Raw genomic sequence first — 17,468 nt, 5'->3', positions numbered from 1 at the left:
TTTATAGATTGCACACCGTGGAGGGAGATGTTGCCAACGCTGCCTGCAGGAGCCTCTGTCCATGGTGCTGAGGACAGAGCACCATCAGACGGGTGCTGACGGCGAGACACAGCTGGCAGTAAGCGGCCGGGAGCAGGAGGGAAGAGAGGATACGGACGTGACTGAAAGGTCACATTCTACTGGAGAGAAAAACTTTTGTTGAAACATTCCTATTAAAACCTTGTTAAACCGGGTGGTGTTTGGATATTTTTAATAAGGCCCAGAAGGTGCAGACATAAAGACATGTTGATGTTCAAAATTCTGGACGGGGCTGGTGAATGCTCATTGGGCTCGCTCATTGTGACTGTGATTGTGCATAATGAGGAAGCGTTGCGGTTGCAGCGAACGCTATAGCAAAATGTATAGGCGGCGTTAAGACCTGAGGATTTCTGTTTCCATATTAAGGTCAGTAATTAAGTTTTAAAAAAGTATCTGCCTGGACGCTACATTTAAATGACGTTACTTGTACAATATTATCTCCAATCACTTGTTGCAGTGGCTTTTTTTGCCGGTCTCTTTATTGCCGTTTAAGTCGGCACCGGTGCCATTATGGAAACGAGTTTTGGTACCCATTTCTACTATTGACATTTAATTTACTCCAACGGGTGTTCAGGGCTCAATTCCATCAGTCAGTGGAGGAACCCAAGTACATTTGTTAATAACATATTCATGAAAACACATTTAAATGTATTGTGCGGTTTAGGATGTGTTACTAATGCTGGTTGGACTGTAGGGGGCACTAGTGTGACACTATACACCTAAATTATCCACAGAGAAAATGGAAAGTTGAGACCAGAGGTGTCAAAGTCGTTTTCACTGAGGGCCACATCACAGTTAAGTTTGGCCCCAGAGGGCCGCGTCTAACAGTGAATACTATTATTACACACATTTTCTATGAATTTTATTAGTAGATTTTTTTTAAACTAAAATGTAAAAAATAATATGGTAAGTTGCAATAATTTCACTTCAAAATTTATAATTATAAATATTAATTTTGTAATTTAGTGTTTTTTACTGTAAATGGAAAAACAGCACTGCTGTTTTTATGGTTAAAAGAAAAGAAAAGGCAGCTCAGTTGCCAGAAGTTTACTGTAAAATGTACATTTGGGGTTTTATTTAATGCAATTTGACTGTAAAATTTTGGCAGCTGAGTGTTTTTTTGATTGATTGAATTTTGATTGAAACTTTTATTAGTAGATTGCACAGTACAGTACATATTCCGTACAATTGACCACTAAATGGTAACACCCGGATAACTTTTTCAACTTGTTTAAGTCGGGCTCCACGTTAATCAATTCATGGTATATAGCATATATAGCATATAGCTGCCAGTTTGTTCGTTTTTGGGTTGTTGGTTTTTTTTACCGCAAATCAACAGCAGTAGATTTTTCGGTGTATTACTGTAAATGCCAAAACGGCACCACAGTTTGTTACAGTAAAAAAAGTAAAAATGTTTTCATTTAGAGAAAAATGCTGTAAAAACCACAGTAAATTTCACAATTTTACCGTGAAATCTATTGCTACTTTCACATTACACAATTTGATGGATAACTTGCTTTGAAATTATCATTAGTATTTATTTGTATTTAAAAAATGGTTTGAATGTTTGTTAATATATTTTTGCATAATTAGACCATATTTAAGTTCACATAATTTGCGATTACATGGAGTACTTTTTTGTTTTTCTCCCAAAATAGAAATAAATAATACATTTAGTAAGAAAAGTTACAGTACTTTATTGATACATATTTTTCCCAAGCTTTCGAGGGCCAAATAAAATGAAGTGGGTTTGAGACCTGTGGTCTAGACCTATCTCAAATATAACATTCAATTATTTAAGGTACCGGTAAGTTGCATATTCTACTTCAGCAACCCTCAATTACATGTAATACAAATGTAAACAACAACACTGCATTGAAGTACATTACCAACATAACGTAACTAATTGGTTATAGCTAGTGAAATAGTGATACAAAAAATTCTTATAGAATGTGTCGTATTATTCTATTTTAGATTGAGGATAAAAATAAAACTGAAACACAGTGAATCCAACTTAATTTGGATAAAACTTCAAAGCACCAAATAAAATGAATGCCTGCAAGGAAATTAATACTCAGAAAATGTCAAGGCTTTATAACTTACAGTATGGTATCTCCAATATTAAACATGAAGGACTGCATCTGCTGACATGACTGATTCCTGACTTGTTCTACTGTACTTAGTTGGCTTTCTTTTATTATTCTGATACACACACACACAAACGTGCGCGCGCACACGCACCCACACTCCCACGCACACAATTCCCTGTTCTGTGTCTCATTTATTGGTCTATGGGCGCTGCCCACGCACACATAGGGGAAAGATACCTTGTGTGCTGCTCAGACTTTCCCAAATCATTATCTGCAACCCCTCCTGAGAGGGTGGGTGAATTAGTCAAACACACACATACACACGCTCGCACACATCATAGACTACAGGCGTGGGTGCAAGGGAAATACAGGGGGAAAAAAATTGAGCTGTGTAGGGTGTGCGAGAAAACACATAGGAGGAGTGTGCAGTCACAAAGCACGTTATTGTACTGAATGTGGAATGAGCTGACGTTTTCATACACTTGATAATTAGTTTGAACCAGTATATTTCCAGTGTGGAATAATTATACATCCTGTATCTACGTCGTTATACATATTTGTGTAAATTGGTTAGTTTCCTGGTACACATCTGGCTTTCAAGGCACTCTACACAATTTTCAATAGAGTTGAGGTTGGAGCTTTGTAAAGAACATTGCAGAAGCTTAATTCCAGCCTGCTTTTTACAGTCCGAAAACTGACAAAAAAACAAAACCAAAAAAAACAGTTCTTGTTTTTAAAAATCGTTGAAGATGTACAGTATGATGTGCAGTCATACAGACCCCAAAACCGGTGAAGTTGGTTCGTTGTGTAAATGGTAAATAAAAACAGAATACAATGATTTGCAAATCCTTTCAACCGATATTCAATTGAATAGACCGCAAAGACAAGATATCTAATGTTCAAACTGAAAAACGTTGTTATTTTTTAGCTCATTTGGAATTTGATGCCTGCAACATGTTTCAAAGAAGCTGGCACAAGTGGCAAAAAAAGACTGAGAAAGTTGAGGAATGCTCATCAAACACTTATTTGGAACATCCCACAGGTGAACAGACTAATTGGGAACAGGTGGGTGCCATGATTGGGTATAAAAGCAACTTCCATGAAATGCTCAGTAATTCACAAACAAGGATTAAGAACAACATTTCTCAACGAGCTATTGCAAGGAATTTAGGGGATTAACCATCTACGGTCCGTAATATTATCAAAAGATTCAGGGAATCTGGATAAATCACTGCACTTAAGCGATGATATTACGGACCTTCGATCCCTCAGGCTGTACTGCATCAAAAAGTGACATCAGTGTGTAAAGGATATCGCCATATGGGCTCAGGAACACTTCAGAAAACCACTGTCAGTAACTACAGTTTATCGCTACATCTGTAAGTGCAAGTTAAAACTCTACTATGCAAAACCAAAGCCATTTATCAACAACACCCAGAAACGCCACCAACTTTGCTGGGCCCGAGCTCATCTAAGACAGACTGATGCAAAGTGGAAAAGTGTTCTGTGGTCCGACGAGTCCACATTTCAAATCGTTTTTGGACCAAAGAGGAAAACGACCATCCAGATTGTTATAGGTGCAAAGTTCAAAAGCCAGCATCTGTGATGGTATGGGGGTGTATTAGTGCCCAAGGCATGGGTAACTTACACATCTGTGAAGGCACCGTTAATGCTGAAAGGTACATACAGGTTTTGGAGTAACATATGTTGCTCTCCAAGCAACGTTATCACGGACGCCCCTGCTTATTTCATCAAGACAATACCAAGCCACATATTACAACAGCGTGGCTTCATAGTAAAAGAGTGTGGGAACTAGACTGACCAGCTTGTAGTCCAGACATGTCTCCCATTAAAAATATGTGGTGCAATATATAGCCTAAAATTCCACAACGGAGACCCCAGACTGTTGAACAACTTAAGCTGTACATCAAGCGAGAATGGGAAAGAATTTCACCTGAAAAGCTTCAAAAATTGGTCTCCTTAGTTTCAAAACGTTAACTGAGTGTTGCTAGAAGAAAAGGCCATGTAACACAGTGGTAAAAATGCCCTTCTGCCAACTTTTTTGCAATGTGTTGCTGCCATTAAATTGTAAGTTAATGATTATTTACAAAAAAAAATAAGTTTCTCAGTTCGAACATCAAATATCTTGTTTTTGCAGTCTATAAATATAAGTTGAAAAGGATTTGCAGATCCTTGTATTCTGTTTTTATTTACAAACTACACAACGTGCCAAGTTTTGGGTTTTATACCATCCTAGAAAAAACACGGTTCAAATAAATCTTTCAGTGCCCAACATTTAAAAGACATTCATGCAATGTTGAGTGCTTAGTATGTACACTTCTGACTGTAACTCGATATAGTATACCGTTGTGTATATATTTGCTGCATTAGTACTGTAAACATTTACACAAGTCTTTTCCTATCTGCATATGTTGCGTAAGTGTGATTGGTCTTACCCTGCGTTCCCTGTTTCTGTTCCTGAAGAACAACGTCATGGAGTTAATATCCGATGTCTCCGACTCGGTCTGCCGAGCTTCTATGAGCCTTCCAATGTAACGGTTGACCCGTGTTCCTGGCGATTGCTGGACGGTGGCGGCGGAGAAGGATGTTCGATTTCTTAACTTCTCTGATGCAGTCCGTAAGGCTCTCCGCTGTCACAAACACCACACACAAAACAGTTAGACTCTGATAGTGATACGGTATTAGACTTAGACTATTTGATCTGTTTTTCTGTTGCTTGCAAAAGCTGGTTGTGGAACTGTTATGCTATAAGTTGCGAGCATACATTTCAGTTATGAGCCTCCCCATCGTTAGTAGTAAATGTCAGTTGTAAATGTGTTTACGGATTTAACAAAATCATTTGACACAATTAATCATAGCATCTTAATAAACAAATTAGAACGGTATGGCATCAGAGGGTTGGTCTTGAACTGGGTTAACCAACAGGAAGCAATATGTAAAAACAGGCGAACACACTTCTACAGAGCTGAAAATATTTTGTGGCGTACCTCAGGGATCAATACTTGGACCAAAATTGTTCAATCTCTATATAAAGGACATTTGTAAAGTTACAAAGGACTTCAAGTTAGTATTATTTGCAGATGATACAACTGCGTTTTGTTCAGGAGAGAACACACAGAAGCTAATAATAATAACAGAAGAAATGTACAAATTAAAAAGAGGGTTTGACAAAAACAGACTATCTTTGAATCACAGTAAAACTAAAATATTTCTATTTGGTAACAGTTGAAGGGAAAGTCAAACACAAATACAAATAGACGGAGTAGATATTGAAAGGGTAAAATAAAACTAATTTTTCGGTGTAACAATAGATGATAAAATGAACTGGAAATCTCATGTAAAAAAATACACAACATAAAGTAGCAAGAAACACGTCAATAATGAATAAAGCAAAACCTGTTGTCGACCATAAAATCACTTCATATTCTTTAGTGCTCGCTAGTGTTGCCATATCTGAGTTATTGTTCAGAAATATGGGGAAACAACTACAAATGTGCGCTTCATTCAATAACTGTGTTACAAAAAAGATAAATTAGAATAATACATAGTGTTGGATATAGAGAACATACAAATCCTTTATTTATTGAATCAAAAATATTGAAATTCAACGATATGGTGCATTTGCAAACAGCTAAAATTATGTACAACGCAAACTATAGCCTGCTACCCAAGAATGTACGACAATTCTTCTCAACAAAAGAGGAAACATATAACCTTAGAGGAAAATCTCATTTAAAACATTGGTATGCTCGTACAACACTTAAAAACTTTAGCATATCAGTATGTGGAATTAAATTATGGAATGGATTAACTAAATAAATCAAACAAAGCACCAATATGATTCAGTTTAAGAGACTGTTCGAACTACAAGTGTTCACAAAGTACACAGAACAATAATTATGATGAACATCTTGAACCCTTTTTGTTCTTTTGAGATAAAGATTATTTATGTATTTAATATTTGTTTACTTACTATTTTATATTATGTATTTATTCACTGTTCTGATACAGAGAACAAGGAAATTGGATAAAATTGCTGTGGAATGAAAAGGGGTAGGATTAAATAAGCTCTGCTTCTTCCTACTCCTTTTCGGACGTGCTGTAATGAAACAACTGGAAATATGTGATGCATTATATTGTATCGTATGCATGTTTGAAATAAACTGAAACTGAACTGAACTGAAATGAACGCCGTAAGAGCCGCCAGAAAACATCCACCATGAACAGGTAGGAAATTGCATTTACTTTCCCTGAACATATACTCTATCCAAAAGACATTAAAAATGCCTTCAACCTTGGAACATTTCAAACTGTCAACTAGTTTGAGCTTTTTTTCTTTTTTTTTATAAAACACAATTAACCTTTACTAATGTTTTTTAAACTGTTTTATATGAACACATTCATTGTCAATGCAATTTGCCATCACTTCGCCAGACGGACACACAATCTACAACAACAACCTACGTGGCAGCACTGAGCCCTTTTTTGTCCTGCACATCCTTTTAAATATGGGCTTCAAACCTGATATTGCTACTCTTAAAAATTACTCAATGTTGTGCTGGAATCTGTACTTTGTTTATAAAAAAAACATCACACAGAGATAGGATGTTGTAAAGGGTACTAGAATTTAATATATCACAACAGTCTTTCCTCATTTAATACTAGATGTATGGATCTATATTCAGTCATTGCACAAGTACAACAGCATTTGTTTTCAGCACAAACCCGTTGTAATTTAGATAAACAAACAGTGTATAGGGTTACAGAACAAGAACGCTGATGGGTCGCCACAAGGCGCCCCGTAAAAGATGGGAAAAAGGTAGACGCTGGGGGAGGATGAGTAAAAAAAATACAATCTTTGGGGGGAAAAAATCCATAGCAAAGCACATAAACCAAGGCTGCCTTTTGTCACCGATTCTGTTGATAACTCGTATGGACAGAATTTCTAGGCGCAGTCAGGGCGTTGAGCAGATGCGGTTTGGTGACTTCAGAAAACCACTGTCAGTAACTACAGTTCGTCGCTACAACTGTAAGTGCAAGTTAAAACTCTACTATGCAATGCGAAAGCCATTTATCAACAACACCCAGAAACGCTGCCGGCTTCGCTAAACCCGAGCTCATCTAAGATGGACTGATGCAAAGTGGAAAAGTGTTCTGTGGTTTGACGAGTCCACATTTCAAATTGTTTTTGGAAACTGTGGACGTCGTGTCCTCCGGAGCAAAGAGGTGAAGAACCATCCGGACTGTTCTAGGTGCAAAGTTCAAAAGTCAGCATTTGTGATGGTATGGGGGTCTATTAGTGCCCAAGGCATGGGTAACCATTAATGCCGAAAGGTACATACAGGTTTTGGAGCAACATACACTATATTGCCAAAATGATTTGGCCACCCATCCAAATGATCATAATCAGGTGTCCTAATCACTTGGCCCGGCCACAGGTGTATAAAATCAAGCACTTAGGCATGAAGACTGTTTTCTACATTCAAGTTTATATGTGATTTAAGGGAGGTGGCCAAATACTTTTGGCAATATAGTGTATGTTGCCATCCAAGCAACGTTATTATGGAGGCCCCTGCTTATTTCGGCAAGACAATGCCGAGCCACGTGTTACGACAGCGTGGCTTCATAGTAAAATAGTGCGGGTACTAGACTGGCCTGCCTGTAGTCCAGATCTGTCTCCCATTGAAAATGTGTGGCATATTATGAAGCTGTACATCAAGCAAGAATGGGAAATAATTCCACCTGAAAAGCTTGAAAAATTGGTCTCCTCAGCTCCCCAAACGTTAGCTGAGTGTTAGTCAAGGCGTTGAGCAGATCCGATTTGGTGACTTCAGAAAACCACTCAAGTAACTACAGTTGTTAAAAGGAAAAGTGATTGATTGATTGATTGAGACTTTTATTAGTAGGTTGCACAGTGAAGTACATATTCCGTACAATTGACCACTAAATGGTAACACCCGAATACGTTTTTCAACTTGTTTAAGTCGGGGTCCACTTAAATTGATTCATGATACAGATATATACTATCAGATATATACTATCATCATAATACAGTCATCACACAAGATAATCACATTTAATTATTTACATTATATACAATCAGGGGTGTGGAGGGGGCGGGGGTAGGATATGGACAGCAAGTAGTGGACATAGAGAGAGAGAGAGAGAGAGAGAGAGAGAGAGAGAGAGAGAGAGAGAGAGAGAGAGAGAGAGAGAGAGAGAGAGAGAGAGATCAGAAGGCATAAGAAAAAGTATCTGCATTTGATTGTTTACATTTGATTATTAGCAATCCGGGGAGGGTGTTAGTTTAGGGTTGTAGCTGCCTGGAGGTGAACTTTTATTGCGGTTTTGAAGGAGGATAGAGATGCCCTTTCTTTTATACCTGTTGGGAGCGCATTCCACATTGATGTGGCATAGAAAGAGAATGAGTTAAGACCTTTGTTAGTTCGGAATCTGGGTTTAACGTGGTTAGTGGAGCTCCCCCTGGTGTTGTGGTTATGGCGGTCATTTACGTTAAGGAAGTAGTTTGACATGTACTTCGGTATCAGGGAGGTGTAGCGGATTTTATAGACTAGGCTCAGTGCAAGTTGTTTTACTCTGTCCTCCACCCTGAGCCAGCCCACTTTGGAGAAGTGGAGTGAGGTGGGATCTGGGGTGGAGGTCTAGAAGTAACCTGACTAGCTTGTTCTGGGATGTTTGAAGTTTAGATTTGAGGGTTTTGGAGGTGCTAGGGTACCAGGAGGTCATGTAACACAGTGGTAAAAATGCCCCTCTGCCAACTTTTTAGCAATGTTTTCTCCAGTATGTATGTATGTATGTACAGGTATGTATGCATATGTGGGACCGTAGGTACCTATGTATGTGGGTAAGTAACAATGTGTGTGTGTATGTATGTATTAATGAATTAATATTCGTATGTGTGTATATATGTATGTTTAATAGTGTGTGTGTGTGTGTGTGTGTGAGTATGTATGTGCATTTGTATGCACAATATATATGTCTCCCAGTGTGTGCGGGAGCCAAAGTACGGCTCCAGCCACCCAGAACGCCCAACCCAAAACAGCCGGTGCGGTGCCCAGGGAACAAGGGACCACCGGCCCCTCACAGCCAGGCCGGCCAGCGACAGGAACCCCAGAGCTGGACACATGCAACGACTACAGACAGACCCACCCAGCAGAGGACAAGGCACGGGAGACAGCTAGCCCCCGAGCCAGCGAGAGACAACACCCCACGCAGACAGAAAGGCGGGCCGCCCCACCCCGAGGGGCCGAGAGACTCCCCGCAGCAGGACGGGAAGACCACCCTCACATTTACATACCTGCATCCATACATACATTGAAAATACACGCAACTCTAACTCAAAATGCCGGACATTTGAGGCATTTAAGAAACCCCGCCCGGACAGCCCCGCAAAAGAGGACATGTCCGGGGAAAAGAGGACGTATGGTCATTCTAACATAAGAAGAAGAAGCCGAAGCCGGTTTGAGTGACGTCAAACGTGCATGTGCGTGAGATCACAGTAGTAAACAATTTGCGACAAGTTCGCTCTCAAAATGGCAGGGAAACAAAGCACAGCAAAACGAAAATATGAAAAAGAACACAGGACATGTTTAACAGAGTGGGAGAGTTTATATTTTTTTGTTGAACATAATGGCAAGCCATTCTGCCTTATATGTCAGGCGTCATTAGCACATTTCAAAGCTTCAAATCTTCAGCGTCACAAGGAATGCCAGAAGTCCCACTAAGCAACATGCATAGTAACAGAAAAAATATTATATTTTTGTTTGTGGACTTGGTTGAACTGAGAGTTTGTGTGTGTGAGACAGTGCACACAATGTTAATTGTTGAAAATAACTGGCCTGTAGTGGTACTGTAGGAGTCATGTTGGTGTGTGACATGTACAATAAATCTGGCTGTGCAGAGGTCTGTGTGTGTGCGTGTGTGTGTGTGTGTGTGTGTGTGTGTGTGTGTGTGTGTGTGTGTGTGTGTGTGTGTGTGTGTGTGTGTGTGTGTGTGTGTGTGTGTGTGTGTGTGTGTGTGTGTGTGTGTGTGTGTGTGTGTGTGTGTGTGTGTGTGTGAGGAAGGGATGGGGTGTTGAGGAGAAGGAAAAAGTATTTAGGAAGAAACCTCAAACACAACCCAGGTGTTGGCTACTTCATTGAGGATAATGGATAATCATGTGAACATTCTAAGACAGTGGTCCCCAACCACCGGGTACCGGTCCGCATACCGATTGGTACCGGGCCGTGCAAGAAATTTATAATAAAAATTAAAAAAACAAAACATTTTTTTTTTTTTTTTAATTAAATCAACATAAAAAACACAATATATACATTATATATCAATATAGATCAATACAGTCTGAAGGGATACAGTCCGTAAGCACACGTGATTGTATTTCTTTATGAAAAAAAAATAAAAAATTAAAAAAATCTCCCTCCCACCCGGTTCGTGGGACAAATTTTCAAGCGTTGACCGGTCCCCAGCTACAAAAAGGTTGGGGACCACTGTTCTAAGACAACAGCAAGCTACTAAAGGCAAAAAAAAAAAGTTGTCGATTAAGCCAGTTAGAGAAAGTGTCGGTCCAAAGATGTTTGCAAATGTAATTACCTGAATCAGTATAGACCAGCAAAAGTGTGTCATGTCTATTTTTCGAAAAGTTTGACAAAGAACATTTCAAACTGTAAAACAGTGCTTTTACGAGTGCCCCAGTTTATGAGATGAGACACGCTGTCTCTAGGCCAGTGTTTTTCAACCTTTTTTGAGCCAAGGCTGTCACACGGCGGCGAGGGATGTCTTGTCTTGTTTTTTTCTGTCTTGTGAATTGCATGTTTTAGTTTGAAAAGTAACTCTCCTCTCGTTTCAGGTCACTTGCCCTTCCTTTTGTGTCATCAGTCTGACGTCATCCCTGATCCCTGATTGTTTCCACCTGTTCCCCATTACCCTCATGTGTCTTATAAGCCCACGCCTCCCTTTGTTCTGTGCCAGATTGTCTCGTTTGTTCGTGCCTCTCTAGTGTCCTGTCCAAGCCTTGATCCTGAATTCCCTTGTTGATATTTTGAGTTTTCCTTTTCTCCTCCTCAGCAGAGTGATTTTAGTCATTTGGTTTTGCAGCCGAAGTGGTGAGTTTTCAGTTTTTTCTTACAGTTCTTCCTTTTCCTCAATTTTTTGAGTGACACCTTTTGTTAACCCTTTTTAGATAAGATACAGTGTAGAAGTTTTATAACATTGTTTCTCCCTCCTTCTGGAGCATTTTTTATTTATGATAAATATCATAGATTATATCCTGCGCCAAGTATACATTGTTATTGTTTTTGCGTTTCCTCCTTTCGGAGTGATTTTCGGTTGTTCCTTTTTGTGGAACCTTTTTTCACCGACTCGTCAGGTTATAGCCTATGCTGATTTGCCCTGACTCTGGAGGTGAAAATAAACTTTCAAAATAAAAGCCTACCGGATTGTTCCCTATTCTGCATCTGAGTCCTATTTTTGACCAAGCCTGACAAAGGCACATTTTTTGCGTTGAAAAAATCCAGAGGCACACTACCAGCAGAAATAATTAAAAAACGAAACTCAGTTGACAGTAAAAAATCGTTGTCGCAATTGTTGGATATTACTTTAAACCATAACCAACCATGCATCATTAAAGCTCTTGTCTCAAAGTAGGTGTACTGTCACCACCTGTCACATCCCACCGTGACTTATTTGGAGTGTTTTGCTGTTTTCCTGTGTGTAGTGTTTTAGTTCTTGTCTTGCGCTCCTATTTTGGTTGCTTTTTCTAATTTTTTTGGTATTTTCCTGCAGCAGTTTCATGTCTTCCTATGAGTGATATTTCCCGCATCTACTTTGTTTTAGCAATCGAGAATATTTCAGTTGTTTTTCTTTTTCTTTGTGGGGACATTGTTGATTTTCCTGTCATGTTCGGATGTACATTGTGGACGCCGTCTTTGCTCCACAGTAAGTCTTTGCTGTCGTCCAGCATTCTGTTTTTGTTTACTTTGTAGCCAGTTCAGTTTTAGTTTCGTTCTGCATAGCCATCCCTAAGCTTTAATCCCTTTTCTTAGGGGCACTCGCCTTTTGTTTATTTTTTGTTCAAGCATTAGACACCTTTTTACCTTCACGCCGCCTCCCGCTGTTTCCGACATCTACAAAGCAATTAGCTACCTGCTGCCACCTACTGATATGGAAGAGTACTACACGGTTACTCTGCCGAGCTCTAGACAGCACTGGCACTCAACAACAACACATAATTTGCAGACTATAATTACTGGTTTGCAAATATTGCAAATATTTTTACCCCAAATAGGTGAAATTAGATCATCTCCCACGGCACACCAGACTGTATCTCACGCCACACAGTGGTTGAAAAACACTGCTCTAGGCTACTTGTTCTGCTTGAGGTTGCGAGCATATATGTAGGTTAGGTTGAGGTTAGGCGCCTCCCCACTGTGGCATAACGAATGCCCGAGTTTGATCAAAACTGCCACTAACAACCCTTTAGCAATAGCTTATAGCTAGATATCGACATTGGTTAGTTTTTTCAACCCTTGGAAAAAAGAAAGTGTGTGAAAAGAACAGTGCTGAGTAGAAAAAGTGGATGATATTCAATGAATTAAAGAACTATGTCATCAAAAACAAACACATGACCGAGCGACTGACTTGACAAAGCAGTTTGAATGTATAGCGCTGCCAGTCTGTACCATACTGACGCAAAATATGTCGAAAAAGTTATTTATCGACTTATTAGTCGAAGGTATGGGAGTACCAAGGTGCAGTCGAAGGGCGTTAAAAAGCTGCCGGACCACTCTGGGTCAGTCTGCGTTCTCAGTGAAGGCCTCAGATCTGTGGAACTCTTTGCCACTGGAGTTAAAGTCACAGTCGGACATTAAACTTTTCTCCGCAAAACTGAAAAAGTGGCTTACTCATTGGCCTAGTGGTTAGAGTGTCCGCCCTGAGATCGGTAGGTTGTGAGTTCAAACCCTGGCCGAGTCATACCAAAGACTATAAAAATGGGACCCATTCCCTCCCTCCTTGGCACTCAGCATCAATGGAATTGGGGGTTAAATCACCAAAAATTATTACTGGACGTGGCCCTGCTGCTGCCCACTGCTCCCCTCACCTCCCAGGGGGTAAACAAGGGGATGGGTCAAATGCAGAGGACAAATTTCACCACACCTAGTGTGTGTGTGACAATCATTGGTACTTTAACTTTAACTTTAAGAAGTGTGAACACTAGATCTGGGTGTAGTAATGGACAAATGGGGCAAATTATTTTTAATGTATTTTTATGTTGTATTTGTCTTAATCCGTTTGTATGTGTTATACACTTTTCTCAACTTTTCTTTAAAAGCCTAACCAGGGACGAGGGTTGCAAATTAGCCTGTGGCTAGAAGTCTTATGTACTTTGACATCGGGTAGCAATGTTTAATTGTACTGTCTCTGTTAAATAAATACATAAATAAATAAAATCATTTCAAAACGAAATCATTAAATTATGGTAAAGCTCTTGCTCAGTGGCCTTGTGGTTAGAGTGTCTGCCCTGAGATCAGTAGGTCGTGAGTTCAATCCCCGGCCGAGTCAAACCAAAGACTATAAAAATGGGACCCATTACTTCCCTGCTTGGCACTCAGCATCAAGGGTTGGAATTGGGGGTTAAATCACCAAAATGATTCCCGAGCACGGCCACCGCTGCTGCTCACTGCTCCCCTCACCTCCCAAGGGGATAAAAACGAGGGGATGGGTCAAATGCAGAGGTTAATTTCACCACACCTAGTGTGTGTGTGACAATTATTGGTACTTAATGGTGTGTGTGATGAAGAAACAGCTCAAGTAAGATAACATAGAAGTCTGCTTTCCAAGGTAAATGTTGTACGTTATTATTACTTTACTTCATACAACCACTGTTGTTGTTTGTATTACATTCAATTGTATTGTTTATGGTACAATAGTATTAATATCAATAAAAAAAATAACTTATATTGTATCCATACAACATAAGTTAAAAACGTATATGTGGGGGGGCGTGGCCTGCGCACCTGCAGCGAAGCGGGGTGTGCCAGGACCGGCTTCGAGATCAGCGACAGGTGCGTAGATGGCCCACCTGGGCGTGTTTATCTAATTATCTGTCGCTCTGTTAAAGGCAGCAGCCGGGAAGGAGTGGGGGAAGAGTTGTTGATGGCGGTTGGTGTAGCACGAGCACGAACGAGAGCGAGAGCAAGACAGACGACACTCTGGTGAGAGACCATTCCAGTGCTCGAAAGACAATTGCTGAAAAGCACAAAAATACTTTTGCACAATCCTGCCAATAAAGCACTGTTGTACCCATGGAAGAGCCTGTCATGTTGATGATTGGTGGTCCAAAGAACCCGGAGGTGCAAGACCTCCACAGTATAAATAACTTGTAAAAAACATATATTGTATATACACAATGTGTTTTTTCTTTTTAAAAGGCATGTTACATGGAAAAATGGTGGTGTTTTGAGGGGGCCAGGCAAGGATTAAATCGATTTCGATTCATTTCAATGAGCGACACTGGACGTCACAGTTCAGTGCACAGGTGTGTCACAGTAGCGATTAAACTTGTACACAAGGTGGCATGAGGTACCACTGTATTTTTGTATTTTCAGATTATTTCATCCTACCTCAAACACACAACAGCACTACCACAAGTGTTGTAAAAACACAGAGGAATATCAATACTTACACATTTTGAGTATTTTGTCTCTGTTTCTTGGTTTGGCTTTATAACAACATACTGCTGTGTCAAATATCGTATTCGTCAGAAATTAGTTTATAATGCAGAAAGGGAAGCTGTTTGATTTACCGTATTTCCTTGAATTAGCGCCGGGGCGGTAATTAATTTAAAACCTCTTCTCACTCCGGCGCTTACCAAAGGCATGCGGTAAATTTAAGCATGCGCTTATAAATTTGAGTGTGATGTAAGGATACCATCGTGACATCGCTTAATGCCGCAATAAAATTTAAAGCACAATGAATCATCCCGGTGTTGTGCCGGATAATGCACCCCCGCCGTAGAATGCACCCCCTGACGGGAGTGTTATATCAACTAAAGCCCACACTTAACGTTTCCATGTGCAAGATTGAATCTATTTAAAAAAGTTATTTAATAAGAAGCCAAAAAGTGCAAAAAGTATAATGTTCGTGTTGGAGGAGTTGTGAATGACTGAAATATGAAATCTGTGCTGCAGTCGCTGCTGGGCCACAACATTAGGTACACCTGCAGACTGCAGACTCCATTTTGAAAATGATGACAGGTGAAGTGTCACTCGTGACGTGACGAGTTTGACCCGGCGGAAATTCTAGGCATATGCTAAGTATTTTGCGAAACGAGTTTGACCCGGCGGTAATTATAGACATGCGCTAATGAAAATAATATTTTGCGAAACGAGTTTGACCCGGCGGTAATTCTGACCCGGCGGTAATTCCAAGCATGCGCTAATTGATTTGCGAAACGAGTTTGACCCGGCGGTAATTCTAGGCAGGCGCATACTATATACCCGGCGGCAATTCAAGGAAATACGGTATACAAAAAGTGAAACTTTCCCACAATAAAATAGAGACCAGTACACACCTTGTCGTCATCCTCACAGGTCATGACATTGGAGAAGGGGATCTCAGCCTTGAACATCTTCCTGCAGTGCATGAGCTGCACTAGCAGGTAGCACACGGTCTTGAACTTCATCCTCTTGGCTGGTTTGATGTCAGACAGGATTAAACCAGGAAATATCTGGAAAAATAGTAAAAGCTAGTTGGATATGTAAAAAATATACGGTTATCTATGATACTGATACTGATGAATGCTTTTTCCCTATGGATACAAGACACACAGGAAACAATTGGCATGTGTTTTTTCATTATAAAATACTATATATATATATATATATATATATATATATATATATATATATATATGTATATATATATATATATATATATATATATATATATATATATGTGTGTGTGTGTATGTACATATGTATCAGTGTATTCATGTTTGTATATATATATATATATATATATAATACATACATACACAAACATATACAGTACTGACCAAAAGTTTGGACACACATTCTCATTTCAATGGGTTTTCTTTATTTTCCTGACTATTTACATTGTAGATTGTCACTGAAGGCATCATAACTATGATGTGAAAACCCTTTCAGATGACTACCTCTTGAAGCTCATCGAGAGAATGCCAAGAGTGTGCAAAACAGTAATCACAGAAAAAGGTGGCTATTTTGAAGTAACTAGAATATAAAACATGTTCTCAGTTATTTCACACTCCACGTGTGTTCATTCATAGTTTTGATGCCTTCAGTGACAATCTACAATGTAAATAGTCTTGAAAATAAAGAAAACACATTGCATGAGAAAGTGTGTCCAAACTTTTGGCCTGTACTGTATGTATATACATATACATACATACATACATATATAGTATTACTTAAATTGAAATACATGTTAAATGTAGATTATGACATTTGGAGTCCAAGATAGTAATCATGACATTAATAATGATGTAGGAAATAACATAAATGTATGTTTTAACATGCAATAAAAATCTAAAATTTTAAATAGTAGCCATATAATACACAAGTATGCATGTCGCCTATACTTAAAATGTCCAAAAATGGGCCTGATACAACTTTGTGAAAAACATTTAAAGGTGCTAGATAAACTCCAAAAGCATTTTTTTTTTTTTTTTTGGCCATTTAAGGTACTTTCAATTCTAATCCTTTAATATGGTGTAAAATATTTAAACTTAAACTGTTCTTGATATATTTTCTAGAATTAAAAATGTAAAACAAGCTGCAAAGATATCAATGTAACATCAAATCAAGCTTTTAGCCTTAAATTGCAGTCGAAAGCCTGTTTGTCACATTAGCAGAAATGGTAATAAACCGCCCGATAAATGTCACGGTTTCATTAAGTGAATCAATATTTTTCAAAGTATTGTACATCTGTGGTAGTATAGTAAGTACAAAACAGCATTTAACATTTACATTTAACATGAAAACCCACTTTGATATATGCAAAACCAGTAGTATTTAAAAAAAAAACCTGCATGTAAAATGTGGCCTGTGCTGCTCTTGATCTGGTCTTGGATATATATGCCCATAAAGTTATTTAAGCAGAAATGGGCTGTGTAAAATTTCAATGTGTTTATCTTTTTACGCAAGTTTCAATGTAATACAATATATAATGTGTCTATTTATTCCAATTCTTAGTTTTATCTTTATTACTTTTTGTGTAATTTAT

General features: G+C 39.0%; 1 protein-coding gene across 1 annotated transcript in view; it reads right to left on the bottom strand.

The window, feature by feature from the left end:
* The window catches only part of adcy1a (adenylate cyclase 1a), a 272,153-nt gene that overhangs the window by 89,335 nt on the left and 165,350 nt on the right, over positions 1 to 17,468 (bottom strand). The window contains exons 8-9 of the mRNA XM_062028481.1: positions 15,778 to 15,933; positions 4,625 to 4,819 (exon numbers count right to left, since the gene is read on the bottom strand). Of these exons, the coding sequence (XP_061884465.1) occupies positions 4,625 to 4,819; positions 15,778 to 15,933 (351 nt within the window). The remainder of the gene's footprint in view (positions 1 to 4,624; positions 4,820 to 15,777; positions 15,934 to 17,468) is intronic.

Source organism: Entelurus aequoreus, linkage group LG19, assembly GCF_033978785.1.
Source record: "Entelurus aequoreus isolate RoL-2023_Sb linkage group LG19, RoL_Eaeq_v1.1, whole genome shotgun sequence".
Lineage (NCBI taxonomy): Eukaryota > Metazoa > Chordata > Actinopteri > Syngnathiformes > Syngnathidae > Entelurus > Entelurus aequoreus.
Note: the sequence above shows the minus strand (reverse complement) of the source record. Positions and strands in the feature narration are given on the sequence as shown.